Source organism: Pterocles gutturalis, unplaced genomic scaffold (assembly GCF_000699245.1).
Source record: "Pterocles gutturalis isolate BGI_N339 unplaced genomic scaffold, ASM69924v1 scaffold24596, whole genome shotgun sequence".
Classification (NCBI taxonomy): domain Eukaryota; kingdom Metazoa; phylum Chordata; class Aves; order Pterocliformes; family Pteroclidae; genus Pterocles; species Pterocles gutturalis.
This window is the reverse complement of record NW_010106356.1, coordinates 12942-35948: the sequence shown is the minus strand read 5'-3', so window position 1 is coordinate 35948 and position 23007 is coordinate 12942. Positions and strand designations below refer to the sequence as shown.

Below are 23007 nucleotides of genomic sequence, written 5' to 3'. Positions count from 1 at the left end.
ACCGAATTTTTCTGCAACACATACTTGCTGTTAGATATTTCCCCAAGTGTATCAGAAAATCATAGAATCATAGAATAGAGTAGAATCATAGAATCATTAAGGTTGGAAAAGACCTCAAGGATCATCAAGTTCAACCGTCAACCCAACACCACCTAACTCACTAAACCATGTCCCTAAGCACCACATCTACACGTTTCTTGAACACCTCCAGGGATGGTGACTCCACCACTTCCCTGGGCAGCCTGTTCCAATGCCTGATCACTCTTTCAGTGAAGAAATTTTTTCTAATATCCAGCCTAAACCTCCCCTGGCGCAACTTGAGGCCATTTCCTCCTGCAAGCTATTCAAAGTGTGAGCTAGAACAACTATCACTACTTTTAAAAAGTTGATATACTAATAGAAATGCATAAACTTTGTAAAATACCCACTGTCACTTATTTCTCATTAAATGCGTACATCAGTAAGAGAAGAACAGAAATCTAAGTACTCGATTTTTCAGACACATAGATAAACAAACAATGCATAATATATATACTTACAGTACTATGAAATACAACACTGTGGCCTTTTCCTAAACTTTCTATATGTGCTGAGAGGTTAAAGCAGATGGCTCGATGTCTTATAGCATCCAGTGTCTGCGCATCAAAGAAGTCATGAGGTCTTGCTAGAAAAAAAGAAAAAAGATCCTTAACGTTCCACATATTGAAAGCATTCAAACACATTCAAGCATGTAAATAAGTCTGAAGTGTCATTAGTAAATCATTTATCATTATGGCAGTAGCACTACCTTGTCAAAGAGTTGTGAACATTAATTTAACTGAAAGGAAGAAATTACTCCAAGAGGGGTACAATCGATTTGAGTTTGGTCAAACCATATTCCTTGTAGACAAAAAAAGCTATTTTGACTAACTGAATTACACTTGCTCATTATTTTTTTTTTACGTTTCAATTTAATTCTAATCTTTCTTAAACTTCAAAATTAAGAATTCATTAACTTTGCTGAGTACCTCTGGGAACATCCATTGCTATAACATTAAAAAAAAAAAAAAAGATAGAAAAAAAAGAAGTCCCAGTACAAATAAACTAAACCCAGAACTCATTAATAAATGTGAGTTCTAATTTAATGCAAAAACAGCTCAGTTAGGCTGTAATGTTTAACTGTCCAACTCACCCTCACAGCACAGTCAATAGCTTCAATGTCAATGCTGTGAGTTCTTAAAAAATAGTATTAAAGTACTTCAAAACATGATAGTGCATATAATCAACATGTTAAAAGCAAAATTATACCCATACCTTATTTCTTAACTTTATTAAAAACAATCTGCTCTGATGTAATTTATAACCACTAAAAAACCCAGCTACTTCCAGTGAATACTGGCATTCTGCAAAGAGATTAACAATGCCACTGAAAACAAAACTGCTTAGTATTGTAGTAGAGCACAAAGCAAAGAATTAAGAATTATTGTGAATATACAGACAATACTAGCTCATCAATAATTTTTTGATCTCCAAGGAGTAATAATGCTGAGTAGTCATATGAAGAACTCCACACTGCTAGATGTTTCTTTTGATGTAAAAGTTGTAATTCCATGTTCTTTGATTATTAGTAAACAGATTATTTTCTAGACAAGCAGCACCAACTCCATAACATACTACACTGCAATTTATAATGACCAAAGTGCAATTAACATCCACCTGATATTTTTATAAGTAGTCTAAAACCAGCATGCACTAATAAAGCCAAAGCCCTCTCCCTTTCAGAAAAGGACTTTCATAGTTAAGTTTTTCTTGAACAGTAAAAAATAATTTAATTCTGATTTGGAGTGTAAAGAAGGTCCATCAGTTCCACACTACAAGTATCTTATCTAAAAAATAACTGCTACTAGGCCCATATTTGCATATGGTTAGAAATACTTCACAAAAAATTTTTTAAATGTACCATATATTATAGTAAAATTACACAAGGAAATACAGTATCAAAGTATTCAGAGTTTTTAAGCCTTATTTGAGAGCAATTATTCTCTTTATAAATACACTGAAATTAAAACTAAGAATAGGATTTGATATTATATTATCAACTATATATCATCCTGTAATCTGCAAAAACAGTGATACAAAGTTCTGTCATCTTCATTTAAAACAATTTCTCTATCTCTTTCCACCAAGATTATCTATCCATTATTTCAAAACAAACTATAAATCCCACTTAAAGCTAGTATTTGCTACACTCCTGGGACTAATTGTCGTTAAGCATTCATCTGTACATTATGTTCTGTCCTTACTCTTATCTCAGCTGGATACTGCCAATTAGGCAATCATCCCACTGAAATGTTTTCTCACTCTAAGTGGCAACATAGAACCTCGGCTCATGTTGCAGGTGGTCAGTGATGCAAGCATATAAATATTTTATAAATAAATATGAAGGAGGAAGGAAAGGAGGGTGGAAAGGAAAAGACAACCGCAATTTTTTGGTTCTGGTTTCACACAGGAAATCTCTTCAGGATTTACCACTGGATAACATTCAACAGAAGGGAAACAATTTATCAAAGGCATATGAATAGTTTTATCTATTTCTTACCAAGCGTTAATGCCCTATCTTCTACGCATCTTAAATCTATTCCCTCAATACCATTTTCAAAGTGTCTCCCTTCCTGCTCAATACAAGTTCTAAGTACTCACTAGTTAATTAAGTCCAATAAATTAGAATCTTCATACCAGTAGCCTACTAAATTAAATTCCAAGTCTCATGTAACTAACATTCTTATTGTAAATTCCATGAACAGTAAGTTTCCTTATCTCGCTTACATTTCTCCAGTGAACTCAATTGTCATACTTGTTAATAACTATAGCATCATCTTTGCTATTGGGAAAGCAAGTGACAATATTGTGAATATCAACACCATAGATTCTGCAAAACTCTGAGGTGGCTTCAGAATAGCAATACTATGACTTACTTTATAGAGACACACTTTCAATACGTTTGGCTCTATACCTCTAAATGACAGACTACATGGAACAGTGAATAAGTTTAAGGCTATCCAGAAGAGAAAGCAAGCTACTGACTGTAATCCTGAATTACTCTGCAATATTAAAATTTATGAGACAAATCAGACTGTCTTTACAGCACCACTAATGTAACCAGCTATAAGGGTGCCTATAGTAGAACAAACTTTCATTATAAAAGTACTAATTTCCAAACTTAAAAGAACACATACTGTTTACAGACAGGAAAAAAAAAAGAAATGCAAATTGGCAAAAAGAAAGAAAAAAAAATCAACTAACATTAAGAATTCTCTTTCTAGTCTAAGTTAGAAGATCACGTTCTTGTCACATAAAGCTACAGTAAAGTCTCCTTTTTTATTTATGCGTTAATGTCTCTCAGAAGGGTGTTAACCTTCAGATATAAAATAAGTATATATAGAGGAAGCAAATTTATCGATTTGCTGCATTTAAACTGATAAGAATTTATACACAAGGATGCTTCAACAGCATCATGTATTGGCAATTGGTTGCCAATAAATATTTAGTAAGCCACTTACATCTTGCAAAAAAAGTCAGTCTAATCAAACCACGAGGAGGCATAAGGAACACGTTGACAACACTTTTTTCAGAAGAAAAATTGTTTTGTGATGCAAACACATGATGCATCAAACAAATATTTGTGAGCGATTTAAACAGATTGTACACTATCAAATAGCATCTTGGTCTACAGCCACTTACTGTAATTTCTTGTAACCTAACTTGCAGAGAAACTAGTACATACGTTCAGTACCTCTCCTTTTGGACACTTTTAAAGTATCTAAATACAAACCTACATTCATAGCTCTACATACTCTGGGCTGAAAATACTTTATGCTGTTATTTTGGCTTCTCAGATAAGGGGCCTCGCCCTCCCCCTTTCTTCTTTTAAAGACAAAATATACAAACTTGCACACCTCACTAACTAAAACTGAACTAAGAAACAGAAAGACAAGCAAAATTATATCAGCCCTTTATCAAGTTCACCTAATCAACAATAACCACACGAAGTTTTAAAGAAAAGCTACCACTGCTTAGCATTTTCAGAAAATGCCACCAAATTTGGAAACATTTCTGGGTCACTTACCCTCTGGAGAAATACATTACACTAGTCAGTTCCCAACTCAGTTGCAGATGATTTTTGCCTTAAGGCAAAACTCTACAGCCAGCGTTGCATTTGTCTCAGAAGGCAAGAAGATAAAAAATTGCTCAAGCAGCTGTCATTTTTCCTCCTGTGCAACACTTGATCAAGACAGCAGACCATCGAAGTACTACAGTTTGGTATTTGGTATTAACATTTCCATATTTACTAATTACATTCTTTGCCATAGATTCACTCAAGAATTCTGCAATAAATTCTTATTACGACTAGAACATCTTAGCATATAATTTAAAGTTTTAATTACAAAGCTCTGATTTGAAATTTGTGAGTCAGTAACATTCATCAAATACTAATAAAATGCCAACCTGAAAAACTACTTCTGCATATACTGGGGGAAAAACAGAATTAATATGCATTAAATCAGCCACGTAACTAAATCAACATGGAGAAGCAAGCCAAGATACAACTCAGGAGTCTCTGAAAGTGAAAATTTTGAAGTGACAAAATTTAAGATATCTATATTTTGTTTGGGTAACACGGTCAACAAAGCAAGATAATCCTTTAGGAACCTGCAACTATTTCAGCTAAGTCTCTCTCACTACATAAGATGAACTAAAAGGATACTGCAAAACGACCTATTAGCCTTCCCTTCTTGAACCTTCTGATTTACATAGATCGCTACAGCAAAAGGGAAAGCTCTTTGGAGCTAAGCGCAAACCCCATTCTCCAACCCCCTGCGCTGCTGGGGGTGAGGAGGTTGAGAAATCAGGAGCAAAGGTGAGCCCAGGAAGACGGAAGGGGTGGGGGAAAGGTTTTTTAAGATTTGATTTTATTTCTCATTATCCTACTCTGATTTCATAGGTAACAAATTAAATTGATTCTTTTACACCAAGTCAAGTCTGTTTTGCCCATGACCATAATTGGTGAGTGATCCCTCCCTGTCCTTGTCTCAACCCACAAGGTTTTACCTTTGTTTTCTTACGATTCTCCTCCCCATCCCACCAAGGGAAGGGAGGAGTGAGCGAGTGGCCACATGATGCTCATTGCTGGCTGGGCCTAAACCACAACAAAGTCAAATTCTGAAAAGAACAAAAATAGCTTTCTACCTTCTTTGAATGTTGAATCACTGTCAAAATTAGAGGAATTTTTCAAGTTTACACTTTCAAGATGTGTTAAATGTTATAATTTGCTCACATATATGTCAAGAACACCCAAGCATTTCCCCCTGCCCCAAAAAAGGCAAAAGAACCACGAATAAACTTAATAACGGTTCTTCTAGCACTGAATTGTGTAGTTATCACACAGTGCGGAAGACAGACACAGGGAATATACTTTTCAGAATTCTTGGTGATACTGTAACTTTTCAGGACAGAGTTTTTAGCATTCAAGGTAGAAACATGACCACTGCTTCATAAATTTCAGTTCCTTAAAACACAAGTTACCGCATTTCTTCACAGGAAAAGAAAAATAACACAGTGAAGTGTTCTGCCACAAAAGAGTTCTGGAAAAAAAAGACTAATTTCTGACTGAGTGAAGCAACACAAGTTCTCCAGCACTCCATCACTAAAATCCTACCGCCAGCCAGGAGACAAGACGAAAATAACTGCCTCCTTATGAACAGAGCCCCATTTGTGTGTACACTATGAGATATAACAGGTCCAGTGGTTCTTAAAAAAAAATATCTTGCACTTCTCTCCAATACTGTACACCACAGGTAAAAATTAATGGAAGTTTTTTCTTCAGCTGTTGACATACTATCAGAAAAAAAAAAAATCTAAATGGGTTTTTACATGTCTGTACTGTAAAATGTAGCCGCATCTAGTAACAGTTTAAAGTTAGTATATAATCAGTTCAGTGCTGGAGATTTACATCCAAAGCAATTATAAAACAAAGCTAATTTTTTTAACAATTGCCTGGTCTTAGACACTTCTGTACATTAGAATCTCTAAATAAATCTGACATGGTTATTAGTCTGATGCTACGACAACTCAGGAATCAAACAACTGGATCAAAATGGACTAGAAAAGGTACTGGGTAAATTATTATTACTTGCTAGAGGAAACAATTCTCACTTTAAATGATAAATCACACTTCTCAACACATTGGTTTCCATAAATTTAATGAACATAACTGTGTGGAGAAAGATTAAAAAGATCTTGGTTATGCTCATAAAACTGTCATTAAGCTAATGAAATGTTGTGCTCAAAAGAGAGCTTATATAATATGCCTTCATCTCTGATTCATATGAATTTGCAATCTCTGTCTGCAGTACTGAACTTCAGATCTCATAATCACTAAACAGAACATCTTCCAACAGTAATGTAGTTAGTAAACGAAAAGTGACACTAAAGTGAAAAGTCTCTTCAAATTGTAAACTCAAACTGTTGCTCTCAGAAAACTGATCTTTTTTACTGTATGCATAGATCCTTTAGCCTAAAAATGAACAAAAACAGAATCAGGAATTGGTTTACTCCCATGACAAGGGATACCAACACCCTAATACTTAAAAATCACCAACCCTACCAGACCTACATTGGCAGAGAAACATCCATGTTGAAGAGAAGGTTCCTATCCAAGACAAAACTTTCAAGAACTTCTATCTGTGGAAATACTTACGTAACGATCGTCGTCTCTTGTTCTTTAACTTTCTTCTTTTATTCATTCCAGCTTTAGATGGAGATTCCTCTTTGGCCTTTGGCTGGCTGGCAACTTTTGAAGAGTTCTGCTGGCTGAAGTGTGTGGGCACATGACGGGCAAGTCCTCCCTGAGATGCAAAGCTGGCATTGCACCCACCAACTACACACTAATAAGAAAAAAACATAACTTTATCAGTGTGCTATATGGCACTCATTTACAGGAGTTTGACAGATCTTTCACTTTGGCTTTTCTGGCTCAGGCTCCAAAACACTAAAAGGAAGACAAATTCTCAGTGACCATGCAATTCTTAAAAAGAAAACCAGAAGCATAATCTGAGAGAACTTTCTATCTGAACTTTATAACTCTCAATAATAATTCCACGGTATAATCATCTTTTTCTATGCTATATTGTATTCTATAATATTGTATAGCATAAAACCAATCTCAAACAATGTACTGACAAAATCTTCCCACAGGAAATAAATACTCCTGAAGAACTTTCCCCTTTACAGACTAACACCCTTTGTCTTTCAAAATATTGCATTGTTATTCTGCATTTCTTAACAGCTCTCCAATCTTCTGTGTTTGATAACAGTAACATTCTCTAACATCTTCCTTCCTTGTCACAAGGCAGAAGTAAAAACAAAAAAATCCTCACCCATATTAAATCTGAAACAGCCTAACGTTTTTTGTAAATGCTATAAAAACTCAATAAATAGCTATCTTGTAGTTCTGTCTAAAAATCTAAGTTCAGTAACTTGGAAGCTGTATTAACAATTATTTATACATTTTGTTTGGGATGCTACTATTACTTCAGAAGTATTTAAGAAAGTTCTTATTCAAAGAAAATGGCTTCATCTTTCTCAAACAGAAAAATAATAAGAAGTCCAACAATAATTAAGCAGAAACACAGAAACCACAAGACACATGCAACTAAGCTAGTACTGGCTACAATTATTATTGGTAATTTTATAGTTATTTGGTTTATACTTACAATTATTTCATTTGCAAAATGAGTATTTAAACTGTACTGTTGGGGAGGGAGGCACAAAGCTTTTCTGTTGTGCTCTGAGCTTACAAGGGCAATAGAAAAGTGATTTTAAGATATGCATTCCATCATTGGCTGCAATGAATTGTGTATCCACATGATCAATTTTTCTTCTGGTCCAGAGAATAGTAGTCGGGCAAATGAGTTGATGAGCCAGAAGCAAGAAACCACTCTGCACCACTGGAAAGTTCTCCTTCTTCTACATTTGTTCTGTTCTTCCCTCTCCTTTCCCTCTTTCTCAGCTCTTTCACCTGTACCTCTCTTCTCTAGCACTTCCTTCACAGCAAACTGATGAGGCAGCTCCGACATGAGTCTGGGAATAAGTAATGCTGCAACTATTTACATGGTCCTAAATTTTCTCTGAAGATTAAGGGTGAATTTGCAAGCTCTTAAATTATGTGCCCCAAGCCTGCACATTTGATTGAAAGAGGAAAAAAAAACAGCAGTAGAACACCATTCAGCATGTTCTGTCCCTAAAACCCAACCGTGTTGTTTTACAGCTGTGGCTGCAGAATTGAAATCTACTTCCACATCAGACCTAGCAAATGCTTTTCCATCATCATCATCATAAAACAATACAGTGCCCATGAAGAGAAAAACCTGTGTTACCCCCAAGGACTTAATACTTGCCATAGGGTTAAAAATACATATATATATTACCCCCAAGGACTTAATACTTGCCATAGGGTTAAAAATACATATATATATTTATGACAGAAAAAGCCAAAAAAATAGAAAGACTTTTTCACATTTTTATTTCTCTTTTCTGTTTTTGTTTCTGTTTGTTTGAAGGGAACAAAAAAGAAAACTTCAAAAAACGTTCCCTAACTTCCTCTAAGTACTGAGCTAACCACAAACATCTAATTCCCTGACATAAAGCTTTAGGATCCTTCACACTGTTCCTCCTGTCACCCCCACTAATAAGTATCTTAAGAATTGTGAAGATTTTTACCAAAAACCTGCCTACACCTTTTATCTTGCTCTATAATCTACCATGCTAAAACAATAGCAATATTGTATATTTACACTGCAGTGGTCTACAATGTAAGAAATCCCAGCACATCTATGAAATTCAAAACACTCAAGATCTTGACGTCATTTACACTATGGTAAGCTCAATGCAATAGTTATTACTTCAAATTAACACTGAAGATTAAAATTTACACTTACAGAATCATGGAATGGATTCAGTTGGAAGGGACCTTTAAAAATCATCCAGTTCCAACCCCCCAACCATGGATAGGGACATCTACTAGACTAGGTTGCTCAAAGCCCCATCCAACCTCACCTTGAATCTGACCCACTTGGTTGTATTAAAGATGATCAAACTCACAGTCAACAGATACGGGTAAAATACACACATGCATTAGTTCAAATAATTGATTCTCCAGTTTTTAGGTCCTTAAAATAGCTGTGTCACCCATAAAAGCAGTTTCATTAAACTAAACTAAGCAACAAATCTAAACTTAGGTTTAACTTTCATTAAGGTGCTCCTGACTTCAGCTTCTAGCTCTTTGTAATCCTACAACTACAAACACTGACAGAAAAAAGAAATGACTGCAAAAAGAAAACCTCCACATCCTGAAGTTCAATCACACTAAGAAATTAAGATTTCAGTCTTGACAGTGCCTGCTAGAGGTCAAAAATAACCTAAAGTCTTGACAGTGGATGTATTACCATATTCCAAGTTTATTGAAGTATAATACCAAAAGGCAATACCTTCTGAAAATAACACATCAACTTTGTGTCAGGCATATTTTTAAAACTTTTTAAAACAGAAGCTCATAATAATTGTATGAATTGTATTTCTTGTCAGATGGGAAACAGTTTTACGACAAACTGCAGTATGACTTACAGTGTCATACCTTGACTTTTGTCATGTACAAATGTACACGTACAAATAAAACAATCACAGGTATTCTAGATCATCTACAGAAGCTAATACTTAACTTTTCTTGCTCTACTTGAATTTTACTTTCAAAAGCCCTGAACTAGCATCCTTAAATCTTCGACATATGTAACTTGAAACTGGAAATTATCTTTTTCCAGAAACCCTATTTATAGCCTGCAACCACAGTATGAAATATTTGCAGAAGCCATTACGTTCAAGATATTGTGTAGTTTGACACTACCTGATCATGTCATCAAATAATCAACATCTGATACATCAAAGATGACACAGAATGCCTTTGTAGTAGACAGGAAATAGTAGAAGAGGAGAAAAATCTTACCTGTTTTTTTTCTTTTTTTTTCTCTCTAAAATAATATATCCAGCAATCCGTTACTAATGGGTTAAGTCTCTTCTCTCCAAAGATAAAGGAGCAGTTCAGGCTGTCACTTCAGGATCTCTGGACGGTAAGTCACACCAAATCAGCTTCCCACCAAATAATTATACAGCTCTAGAGGACTTCTAATAAATCAAACTCAACTATTATGCACAACTTTAAACCAATCTCTTCATTTTCCCCCCAAAACCTAAATCTCAAAATTTGGCACTCAGTTTTAAATAACATAGATTGGGTCCGGATTGGTGGATATGTTACTTCAAGAGAAAATAAGTCAACAAGTAATAAATTTAATTTCTCCAGTGTAGCCATACCCACCATTATTAATGGGCAGTAATCAGCAGTGACTTTAACAAACAGGATTAAGAACATCTAGCAAGATATGGGTTTTTTCTGTTAAATTCAAAATAATCAAATCTCTTCTTAGACTATTCAATGTGTATTTTTCCCAATGAATCTAACAGTAATTTTTTAGACATCTGGATAAGTCTTCTCACTGTCTCATCATCTAAATGTTCAGGCAGAATGCCTTTACCTTTTCTATCTGCATCTGCAATGCTCTAAGGGTAGAAGATATTCTGCTAAAAGAGTAACAGACATGAATTCCAAATGAGAACTGAAGCTGCTTGGCTGTCTTCTAGATTTCAACAAGTGTTACTCTACTGAGAGTCATACCAAATGCAGTCACGCCTTAAGGAATTCTGGAAGTTACACATGGTAGAATGAGCACCAAATTTCATTTTATTATTACTTTCTTCCCTGCTTTTAAACAAAATATTAAAGCCTCCAATGAACCTGCATATTGTCATGCATTATTGAAAGCATTCAACCCACATGAGCAAACCTTTCATGACCCATCTTAAACATGAAGAGCATACCCACTGGAATCAGTATATGAAAGCAGTTGGTAGCATACCCACACATAACCTTATATTTACAGAAAACTGCTATATATAATTATTTGCATAAAAACTCCCACTGTTTTGTACTCATTCAACCCTTTGTCCTTTCATTGTGCCTAACATGATCTATTCAGTCACCTAGACTACATTTTAAGAGTTCATTTGAGATGTCTTCAAGTAACTTTCAATGCCTTGGACAGAAACAAGGCCTGGCAAGGAGTACTTAGAGTACTTATTGAGTACCAGAAACCATGCTGGAAAATGCAGGCTGTCACAGCACACTAACTATTCAAATACTTAATATTTGTAAAAGCCAAGTTTAGGAAAAGAAAGATAAAGTGAATGAAAAAATTGTTTCTCAGCTTGCCAAAGACAGTTACCAGCACTAGTTTTCTAACTCAGCAGATTGCTCCTCTAGATCCACCTGCCTACATGTTCTGAAAGCCTGAAAGTTTTTAAGTTTCTGAACCCTCGACAAGACCACCACTACCTGTTGATGACACTCCACAACATTCCACTAGTTTCTATAAAGCTGCAAAAACTACGTAATAAGAGAACTAAAAAAGAATGTTTTTTCTCTTTCAACTCTGGATGTAAAATCATACATAAACATGAACACACTGTAAGTCTTCAGAGAGAGAGAATACCTATATTAAATGAATGACTACAATAAAAAAAAAAAAAAGATGTAAGGATGGCTAGAATCAGACTGCAATAAGCAAAGAGAAAACTTCAAGTAGCACAAGAGCAGTGAACTTCAGGTATTAAGTGCAACAGCATAACTTCAAAAATACCCAGTAGTGGGCCAAAGAAGGCTGGTAAATTCTCAACCAGAAAGATATTCTGAAAGACCAGTTTGTTTGCTCCTCTTGACAAGAAAAACGCATCTAGGAAACGGTGTTCAGCCAAAGTAGGATTGGGAAAGCATGCTGCTTTACAGACATCACATTTGACTACAGACTGAGACCTAGCTGCAGTGAATGTCTCATTTAATGGACACTTTTTCTTTAGTGGAGGGATTGGCAGCTGCCCTAGGAAAAGATACTTTTCAACAATGAAACTTACTGATTATAGTCTCAAAAAAAAAAAAAAACAAAACCAAAAAACAAACAAACAAAAAACCACCAACCAAAAAAAAATCCATTCATGCCTTCCACATGAAACCCAAGGTCATCAGTATTAAGAACTTAGAAGTAAGGGGAGGGAATAAACATAAAAGCAGTCTGACGACTGAAGGGGAACTGAGGTCCTAAATTCTGCCCAAACATCTAGGGTATCTTTTTTTTTTTTTTTCCTTAGTTCAGCAGATGACTCAGATATAAAATGTCTCCTCCTTATGAGCTGGACATACACTCCCAGGAAATTGCCCCACAAAAACGGAGAGACCATAACAAAGGTCTCAAAAAAAGGTACTCACAAATTTACCCTTCCTGTGACACAAGTATTGCAATATTAACGCTGAGTGGACACACTAAACCACACAAACAGAAGAAACAGGAGAAACTTATGAAAATATGAAACATTTTGCCTTTGTAATTTAGAAGTGGGTTCATTTCTGTGACAAATTACACAGTCACGTATTTTATGTGAATGCACGGAAAGGGCAGGTAAATCCACAAAGACCTTTTCATATGAAAGCACAGCAGCTAATTTACAGCTGATAGAGCTTTTAATCAAAGGACACCACCACATGTATCACAAAAATAGAAAATTAAATCCAAAATGGACAACTACATAAAGTCCATTTACAAACAAAAGGGTGACAAGACAGGGATGTATCCTTCAACAGAGTAGTTCCAATGCAAAGGAGAGCTTTATGCCCAAGACAGTCCCCAGCTGTCTCTCAACTTCACAATACGCTTTTGTCTCTTTTTTGGACTAGAAATACAGCAACCTGCCATGTATTTATCACTCTCCTCTGTTTGTTAAAGGATTATAGTGTTCTTTTACCTTTACAGAAGTAAATTTTTCACAGTGTTAATTGCCACTTTCTTAGCTAACATTCTCTGCTTTTCTTAAAAACATAATGAACGCCAGTTCTTCAGACAACAGCATATAGCTGTACTATTTGCATCACTGCCTTTTATGGCTTTCCTCAAAAATCCTATCTTTAATTGTTTATTTCTTTTTAAAATAAAACACTGAATGACTAGGTGTTTTCAGCAAGTTCTCTAAGTGACAGATTCCTTTTTTTAAGATAGAACCCAAGAGCATTCTCAGGAGGCAACAGCAATTTCATCTGTAATTTAGGTTTTGGAAGAGACTTTGGCTGCCATAATCATCAAGAACAAGAGCTCCTTAATCTTAACTTGAAAAAAAAAAAATCGGCTTTTCCTAAAAGGTGAGCAATTAAAATTTGTAAGAACAGCTAAATGCACCAAATGGAAACATTTGCTGTTTCGGAATGACTGTGTGAAACAATAAGTAATGGCTGCTCTTGCACCAATCAAGACTAATATCCAACACTAAGTGTTTTTGTATCACAGTAGATTTCAAAAGCTTGAGAAAGAAGCAAGCAAAGGGGTCTAGTTAATTAATAGGTTGCTATCACAGACACTTAAAATACTTGGCTACCTCATGTGAGCCCTGAAGCCTATATTCATAGTAAATGACAGGGGAACAAAAGATGTTGCAAAATTCTACTCAGACCGCAATTATCCTCCATTCAAAGCCCCCGGGAACAGATTGAGAAATACAGAGGTAAAAAAAACAAACAGAGGGACTGAAGACAACTGTAGGAAAAAAATGCTACACTGACACACACTGAGCCATGATGATTAACTACTGGAATCCTAACCTGTGTTTTGTTCTTTCCCTTAGCATGGTCAGAAAGTACAGAAAATCAGCTGGTGAAACAACACATTTAACACAAAATAATTACTATCGGAATCAATTATTTTAAATTTTAGGGCTTCAGCTGTAACCAGCCTAGCCAAAAAAAATGGGATACCAACTTTTACTGACTTTGCTAGGTAACTGTGACACACTCAAAAGTACTGGTATTTCTAAGCTATGCCCACCTCCTTTAAACCTGATGTCTCTAAAATTGAGCTGCTTTGATCTAGACCAAGTAAATACACAAACTACCCCAACTGAAAGACTTTCTCTCAAGACCAAAGCTTGCCATTATACTTCAATGTACATAAAATATTTAATTCCAAACCGAGAAGACCAAAGGTAGCTGCTGAAACAATCATATCTGCACTTTCAGGGATCTATGATCCTTATGCTATGTTTCCAAAAGCATGCTAACCTTATTCCTTTGAATAAAGGATATGATAACCTTAAGAGCAAATTTCCTGTTGTTATTCACTCTCTTGGTCAGAAATTTTCAGACTAAACTACACAGTTCAGTATGGAAAAAGTCTAACCTTTATTAAAAAAACATTTTCACCAGCAACACACTATTTTTACTCTAGATTTTGAGTTTAGTTTTGTTTTCCATCACAACTACTGTTATAAGCTGTGCAGAAGTAGTAACTTCTGGAAGACATCACTGTAACAGAAAAGTCTTTTTAGTAATAAAACTGCCTTAAAAAAAAAAAAAAAAAAAAAAAACAAAAAACAACAGAGGATATTACCTGAGAAGAAAGATAGGAGAGGGAAGTGGAAAAACAGTGACTAAAATTTGGTGGGGTAGGGGGTGAGGGAGAGGAAGGCATCAAATGCTACCTACACCTAATAAAAAAAAACACCCCAATTCATTTTCATATCCTACATGGAAGGAGAACTTCAGTCTGAAGTAGTGTGGGTGGGACTTACCATCAAGTGATCCAGGACTGACAGCTATGAACTGCCCCAACTGTATCCATAAGAGGATGAAGCAACTCATTAATAACGGATTGGTGGATATGGGAATGATAAACACTACTATACCTAGAATTGCAGGTACAGATTAGGGGGAGAAAGAAAGAGAAAGTTAGAAAATACTACGCAGGAAATACTCAGCTAAACGGTCCTGCATTCCTGACTTCCTTATTATTCTCAGAGAGGTTAACCATAAACAGTCACTGACTTTGTTTCAACTGAATTTTGTTAACCAGCTCTTAGTCAAGCACAGAATGTGCACCATCAGGCACAATCCAAAGTTTAATGTGAAAGTGTAAGGCATGCATATTTCATTGTTACAGAGTAAGCAGCTCAACTGGAAAATGCACAAAAAATTCAACTTCATCACTACGTAAGTTTTAGACTCCCCTACCACTTACAGATTAAAAGAAACAGGGACAGAGAAGCAATAAAGGTATCTTCACCTCTTTTCATAACAGAACAGGACCTTTGGGCACAATTATTGCAAAGACGAAGGCTCAGCTCACGGGATACTTTTTAAGAAATCCTCCTGTGACGGCATCGTTCAATTAAATATAATGTATCAGGAAAAATAAATAGGATCACTCTTCAAAATAAGGGATTATATATCTTAAAATGAACCTTACCTTGAAAGGTTTGTCCCCACTGTGTGTCAGCATATGCCTCTGCAACCAACTTTGACTTGTTGAAGGTGTATTATACACTTTGCAACCTTTCCACAAGCAAACAAACACCTAATAAGAGTAAAAATGTGGTAAGTCTACACAAGACAAAGAAATCAGTAAAAAAAAAAAAAAAAAATCAGATTAGCAAAGAAGCTTATTTTCACAATACAAAGTACTTCAAAAAAATTTTGAACAATAAAAATTTATTTTGCAACACACTTCCTATATCTCACCAAGGAAAAAATAATTCCAAACAAAAGCATTCAGAAAAGCAGGTCACTGGAATAAAGTATCAAAAAACAGATGCCCCTGCAGATAAACACAAATTGAGAGCCACAGCATCCAATATAAAGAGTTTGTACTTGCACTCGATATCTGTATACACCAGATATTAAGACAGAACATTTCTAAATGACAAATTTACATTTTCTGGGTAGCAGATATAGAAATAAAATAATTTACTCTCTTAAGCAAGTAATAACTTTATTCTTTGAGCATGAAAAAGTAAAAACTTTTAATAACAATACAGTTGTTTAGATACCAGGGCTGTATATTAGGGAATACTGGATATCACTAGTTAGGGCCTTATACTCAATTCCTGATGAAGAAAGTTACAATTTCTCAGAGGATTAAAAGTCTATGGGCATTTTGTGATTCCAGTGTACAGATCAGTTACATGCACAACAGTGCATTAAGGGCAGAACTTACTCATGCTGCTTTTCTCTCTCCTTTCATTGTGTCCATCTACAACTGAGAGAATAAAAAGGCTCAATGAACTTGCCTTTCATTAGAATTTCCTCAACAGGTCTGCGCGTGAAGGGATGTACAGCCCTAATTTGTAGCAGCAAAATACAGTCCCGAGGAATAGTATTGTCCATAACACAGGTTTTTCAGAACTGCGGGAAACTAATTGGATTTGAGTTTCTTGTTCTCTTTTGGAGATTAAAAATCTCCATCTCCACAAGACTGCGTTTTCAAAACAAAAAAGTAGCCATAGGAGTGCTATGTACTTGCTGTATAATATACAGATAACCCAGCTTACTAATACAAAGCTGGAAGACACTGCATGTCTGATCCAGACCTACTGACACATAAGGCCCAGCCCCCTAAACCTTTGATGTCTGTTGCTCCTCAGTTTTGAGATCTCCCTGAAGCCACAGAATTGGCATTGCCGAGATTCCTGGCTCTGCAACAGCTATAAGTTTCTAAATGTTTTCATCAGCAACTGCTGACTGCAGGGGACTCAAACAAGTAGTACTACTACAAAGTCACAGATTGTAGAAATGCAATCCCTCCAAGAAAGAAGCATTTGGTTTCACAACAACCCACCAGAAGTCCAGGTAAAGCTTCTTGGGAACCCTTGTCAAAAGGCTGAATCCAAAATATTTCTGAAAAAAATCTTTGGGAGATAAAACTATTTTGTCAAAACCTTCCTGGGCTCTTCATGGTTCTACCTGGTTTGGTTTGGAGGCATTATCTCACTATTAGCTTGAAAATACATATTTTACCATACAAGGATGCTTATCACACTGCTTTTAAATTCTCAGTAAGCAGTTACTACTCCCATTTTTCTTCAAATTTATTCACTGTATTTGAGTAATATCTGAAATCCAATCAAAACCACAAGAATATAACTTCTAATACCACTTAAACACCTTGCCAGCAGGTGGCAGCCAAAGCCTTGAAACAAAACAGCCAGGATCACTCCCCTTCCATAGCTTGAAGTTGAATATCTTTTCAAAAACTAAACCAACTCCAGTAGGGGGATAAAAAGTGTGAACTGAATGCAACAGTTATTAGACACCTGGTGCTTCCAACAAGCTCTTCTTTCAGAAAGACAAATACAGTCCAATATTTTCTAAATAAAAATATCCACAAATCATGTCACATGGAATGTAAGTGAACAGAAATACTATCAAAAAAAAAAAAAACAAAACACCAAAAACCTTGGAAAAAATCTTCCAGTTCTTTTTTAAGAAATCAAAAGGGATCATGGATGGGATAACAAAGATCCCTGGAGATGTAGTTCTGTGAAAGCCCACAGGATACCAACACACCTCATCCATTTCATTGTTTCATCCAGGATTCATGTAACACTTTTATAAACCTATGAAGTGAACTAGAGAGATCATCTCACAGGTGGGTAAAAAGCCAGCTCACTGGATGGATGATTCCTGCTTAGAGCTTGGAATGAAAAAAAAAATAATCACCAAATATGAACCTGAAAGTTCAATCATACCAAAAAATAGTAAAACACAACCGGAGTCACAGCTGTATCAGTGATACAATTACACAATAAATTAATTAAGGTAATGCAAATTAGCATTTTATTTAAGTCTCCTCATTCACTCAAAGTGAAATGGCCTAACATTTTAGATCTGGAGAAGTGACAGGACAAAAAGTCAAAAGATAATGACTATTCTAGGTTAAGATTTGATATTAGGTCTCCAAGAAATTAAAGAGCTGCAACTCTGCTTGTGTTTGATGTAGTTTACATGACATATCCCAGGCATCAAAGGTAATTTGGGAGGTTGGGAAGGGGCAGGTACTTAAGTACAGAGTGGAAAGTACACTAATGGAAGATGTTTTGAAACATTAAAATTGTGAGACCAATAGAAATTGCATCATTTGACCAGGGATTAGTCTGAAATATACATGATTATGCACAAATCTCAATTTAAAAAAAAATAATAGATGCAATTATATTGAAGGTACACTTGCCATCAGTACTACAGACAGAGCTGTTCTGGTAAGACTTTATACTCTCAAGCCAACGAGTCTTACATCTTCCCTATGATACATTTTGTATATATTTTACCTCTAAAGAGACTTAAAACTTTATTTCGTAAAAATAATCAAGATACGACTTCACCTATGTTCACATGCGGTAACATGTATACTAGTACTTTTAAGAAAATGAATTCCAAATATAAGCACTTAAAGATATACCAGCAGCTTCAGAATATTTAGAAGTCAGCATATCTATCAAAAACCTGAAAGCTTCAAACCATTTATTAAAAAGAACTTACTACATTCCTAAAGTTATGCATTCAATTAAAGACACAGAACACAAAATCAAGTGAACTATGCAAAAGACACAGCCGAATATCTAATATGAAACTCCTGAAGGCCCAACTTTAGTTGGCACTAGCTATGGAACTGATACTTTAAGACATAAAATTTACTTCTGTCATTCAAGTGTAAAATATTGACAACCAAGAAAGAGGGAGAAAACAAGAAGTAACACCAACCCCTCCTCGTTGACCATCCACATGTATGGAGCGAATGTGATCTGCCAAATCCGGGCTGGAGCTAAAGCAAGCGTGGCAATGGTCCCAACAACAGTTATAAGCAATGCTTTTTGCAGAGGAGGCAGGAACTCCTTGTCCGTTCATCATAACTGGAGTTGAACGCCCACTGGAAATTGTGCTGTCTACATCCATAATAGTGCTGCTTATGCTGTAAGACCAAAAAAAAAAAAAAAAAGAGAAAGTTCGTATTCGTTGCACATTAACAGAACGAATAAAAATTGCAGCTCTTGGGGGTTTTGTTTCAGATACATTTAGACAGGCTGAAAATAAAATCTTACACAAACTCACTATTTATTCTGGTTTATTACCTTAAGTATAACAAATGTATAGTCAGGAAACAGCTAGTTTTACTTGGCAGTATAACTTCTTCTGGACACTGGCAACAAAAGGTAGAGATGGAAAATTCTCCCATTCACTGAATTGTCAGAAAATTAACTCTCATGATTAACACCATCATTTTTAAGATACATTAAACAGTCATTTATTATTTTTATTTCGCAGGAGAGAAAAGGAAAAAAAGGCAAAAAAAAAAAAAAAGATACGCTGGGTCAGACCAGAGATGTATCTAGCCCAGCATCCACCGCTAACACTAGATCCGTAAAAAGAATACAGCAGTGAAGTTCTACTGAAGGTTTAAGGTACTCCTAACACTTGTCCCAGCATGGTGTCCATTACATGAACGGTCTAAACTAATGTTTTTTGTTTTGTTTGGTTGGTTGGTTTGGGCTGAGGGTTTTTGTTTTTGTTTTTTTAAACTTTCCAGAGAAGCCAGCAGCAGCAGTGGGAACACGTGGCCAGCAAGGGTCATTTTCCTCAACCATTCTCCTCTCTATCTTGGCAGATACAAAGCGAAGTATCAAACTGGACCAGAAAAAAAATTGCAGTGTGCGCTCTTTCCATATAAAGTAAGGAGACAGATGAATGTTCTTCCTGGATAAACATTAAATAGCTACTGATGTACCTTTTTTTACCTTGTGAACCTGTTCGCTGCCTTTCAGGATCTTTATGGTTTTGTCTTCCACAAAGCCACTGCATTACAGAACAGCTCATCTTTGAAAGGACCTCAGAATATCAGGTGGCCAAATCTCCTGTTCAAACAGGAGCCAGTGAGATCAGATTGCTTGTGGTCTTGTTCAGCTGAGTTATTAATGAGTGTTTTTAAAGGCTGGAGTTTCTAAACAGCTTTCCCAATGTATGATTAACCTCATTGTGGAGGAGGCAGAAAATTTACTGACATCTCATTAGAATTTCCAGTGTTGTGACTTCTTGTCTGTTGCCTTTCATCCTTTGCAGCTGTAGGGTCGAGATGACTCTGGCTCCTCCGCTCCTCCTTTGCTAAACCTCTCTAACAGGCCACTGAAAACAGCAATAACCCTGCCCTTATCATCCTAAAACTGAAGAAAACCCATCCCTCAGCCGCTCCATGTATAGCCTTTGCTTCAGCCTTCTAGCCACCTTGAAGACCCTCCACCAGATCCTCTCCAGTACGTATCTGGAATGAGTCCCAAACTGGGCACAGTAATCCGAACAGAGTCTTAATGGTGCCAAGAAGAGGTAAAGAATCACTTCTGATGACTGTATAGATACACCTCTGCTAACACAGCCCAGTATGCAGTAGTAGTTCTTAGATGGGTATCTTTACATGTTCTTTGGAGCAAAGCACAAGGAAAAAAAAATTGCTTTAAAGAAAGAAAATAATAATTTCTTATTCAGCTCTACATAGTATTGATAATTTAACTTCTATCATATCCCTTTTCTACCCTACCTCTTGTATATAACTACTATGCTAAAGCATTCTGGTATAGGTGCTGTTCCATATTTTTGACCATCACTGTTTACATACCCATTATTGTTCTATTTTGCATTTTGAGAGGGATGAAACAAAAACTACACCATTATTCAAAATTTGATTATACCATTAGCATGTTTGCTCTTTTGCTCTAAAAGCTTTTACTAGCAATTTCTCACATTATCTGTATCGGTTTTTTTAATTGCTACTGTGCTAGCAGTTCCTTCCTGTGATAGATTTTGAAATCCTCATAGATACTTACCTTGTTTAGATTTCCACCCCTCACCCACCATGTGGATTCCACTGCATTGATCAATATAAAAAGTCTTGCCTTAGTCAAAATAACAGATTCCCTTCAGCAATGCTTTCCAGTTAAGCTTTACTTTTAACTACCACAAGTAATTTGGTTTCATGAGCAAATTCTGATCTGAGAGATACCAACAAAGTAACATTTATGGAAATGCTGACTACCATATCCCAAGCACAGATCCCTTAAAAATCTTCTTCCAATCCCTTAGTCTCCTCCTATTATTAAAACTGAACAATCATTCTTAGGCTTTCCTATTCCAAGTTAAAAAAAGTTTTAGATACCTTCTCAACAGGTTTTTTGCTTTAATACTTCCTAAATGCTACATACTTCTCCCCCACCCCCACATAATTTAAAAAAAGATCTAACAATTTACAAGGCATGACTTCTACCCATGAAAGTCACACGGCCTCTTTGCTCCTACATGGCATTTTTCCATGGGCCCACTATTTTTACTTTCTTCCCTTTTCTATACCTTGAATACACACAACTTTGCATGATCCCACCCGACCTCCCCGTTCCTCACACCCCCAAGTACTCCCAGCTCCTTTCATGACATACAAACTCACAATCCACAACTAGCAAATAAAGAAAAGGTGGCCAACAAAAGCCTACAGGTGTAGTTTGGAATCTGTTCCATATTGCTTTCTTTCACAAAAAGCTTGTTTTATATTCAATAGAAACTTCCAAGAAAATGCAACTAGCACTGCGCTTAAGCTACCAGTTCCAACAGCATTAACAGCCACTAGCTACAACTGCTAGTAATAGTAGTTTAGGATTCCTCTAGGAAATTGTCAGAAGTTGTAAGTGCAAAACATGTTGCAATCAATTCCAAGTTTTCCACCATGCCAGGCCCACAAAAGATGCAACTAGGGGACTGACATCCCCTCCTTCCTCAGCCGATGCCTAAGCCAAAAATTATCCCCAAAAGTGAAACCTGTAAAACTGTTTTAGAAAAGTATAGTTTACCAACAGGCTGATAGGAAAATTGAATAAATAAAATTGAATAATTAAATATGACACCCCACACACCTGAGTTTGAGTTATGCAAATACAATTTTCTAAAAATCAGTACTTAGAATTACGTTTGAATGTATATAAGATGGCACATAACGTGACCACTTCTGTTGCATAGTCATGTTACATAGATTGGTGGTTCCAACAGGAAGCTGCTTAACCAAGGATGGCAAAGCACTGCAGATACAGCATTAATGCAATAGCTGCCTCAGACCATTTCATGTGGATAAGTAACCCTAACTTTGTCAAAGTTGAAAGGTACAAAAGTACAGTACTTAAGTAGGAGCTCAAACTTCCAAGGTATTTACAGTCAGTCTGACTTTCTATGTCCACTGATAGCATTAGTACCATTCTCAAAAACCCCACAAACAGGCATAAACAAACTTCCAACTAGGAAGAGCTACAGTGCTGGTGACCACAAGGACAGACTAAGAAGGGGTATATTAGCATAGTTCTCTCAAGCATTCCATGTTTTTACAGCCTGGTCTTAAGCAGGAAAGCAATGACAAAACATAAACCAGAACAAGTTCTGTGAAAGAAGTGGTGGGGGGAGGGTGGGGGAGTGGGCATAAGTGCGCACTCATGCACATGTGTGTGGTTTCTCTGGTTCACAGGCATGCAACCTGATTAATTTTTCTAAGCAGAGATGGAAAACCTCAACTGATGAACCTGTAGCATGAGAGTGTATTTTATATTGCAAATGCATTGTGACATACCTTGACCACCTTCATACAAAAATCACAGGTCTCTAATTTTGCAGCCTAAAGAATGCAAATACCTGGGGAGGGGGCGTATTTGGTTGGTTGGGGTTTTTTTACATGCTATTCTACCTGTAGAAAATTACTCTTGTTTCTGGTGAAAATTATGTAAGTCAGCTAGTAATACTGATCCAGCAAAAGATATTCTGATAAGTAAGGTCATTAATGACATGAGAAACCAATAGCACTTAGAAAGCTGATTTAGTTACAATAGTTCAAATGTTTGCTTGTTTGGTTCTAATAGCCTAAGTGTTTGCTAAGGGCTAACAGATTAGAGTTGCATACACAATATCAAAATTTAGTATCAGAGGAACTGGAATAAAAAAAGGTTGCCCATAGCACTTAGACCAAGTAGTAG

General features: G+C 36.1%; 1 protein-coding gene across 1 annotated transcript in view; it reads right to left on the bottom strand.

Annotated features, from left to right (window-relative positions):
- AEBP2 (AE binding protein 2) overlaps positions 1-18924 on the bottom strand; it is a 30867-nt gene extending 11943 nt beyond the window's left edge. The window contains exons 1-4 of the mRNA XM_010087760.1: positions 18719-18924; positions 15429-15536; positions 6737-6923; positions 540-664 (exon numbers count right to left, since the gene is read on the bottom strand). Coding sequence (XP_010086062.1) covers positions 540-664; positions 6737-6923; positions 15429-15536; positions 18719-18910 — 612 coding nt within the window. The 5' untranslated portion in view covers positions 18911-18924. The remainder of the gene's footprint in view (positions 1-539; positions 665-6736; positions 6924-15428; positions 15537-18718) is intronic.
- Positions 18925-23007: the final 4083 nt, after the last annotated feature.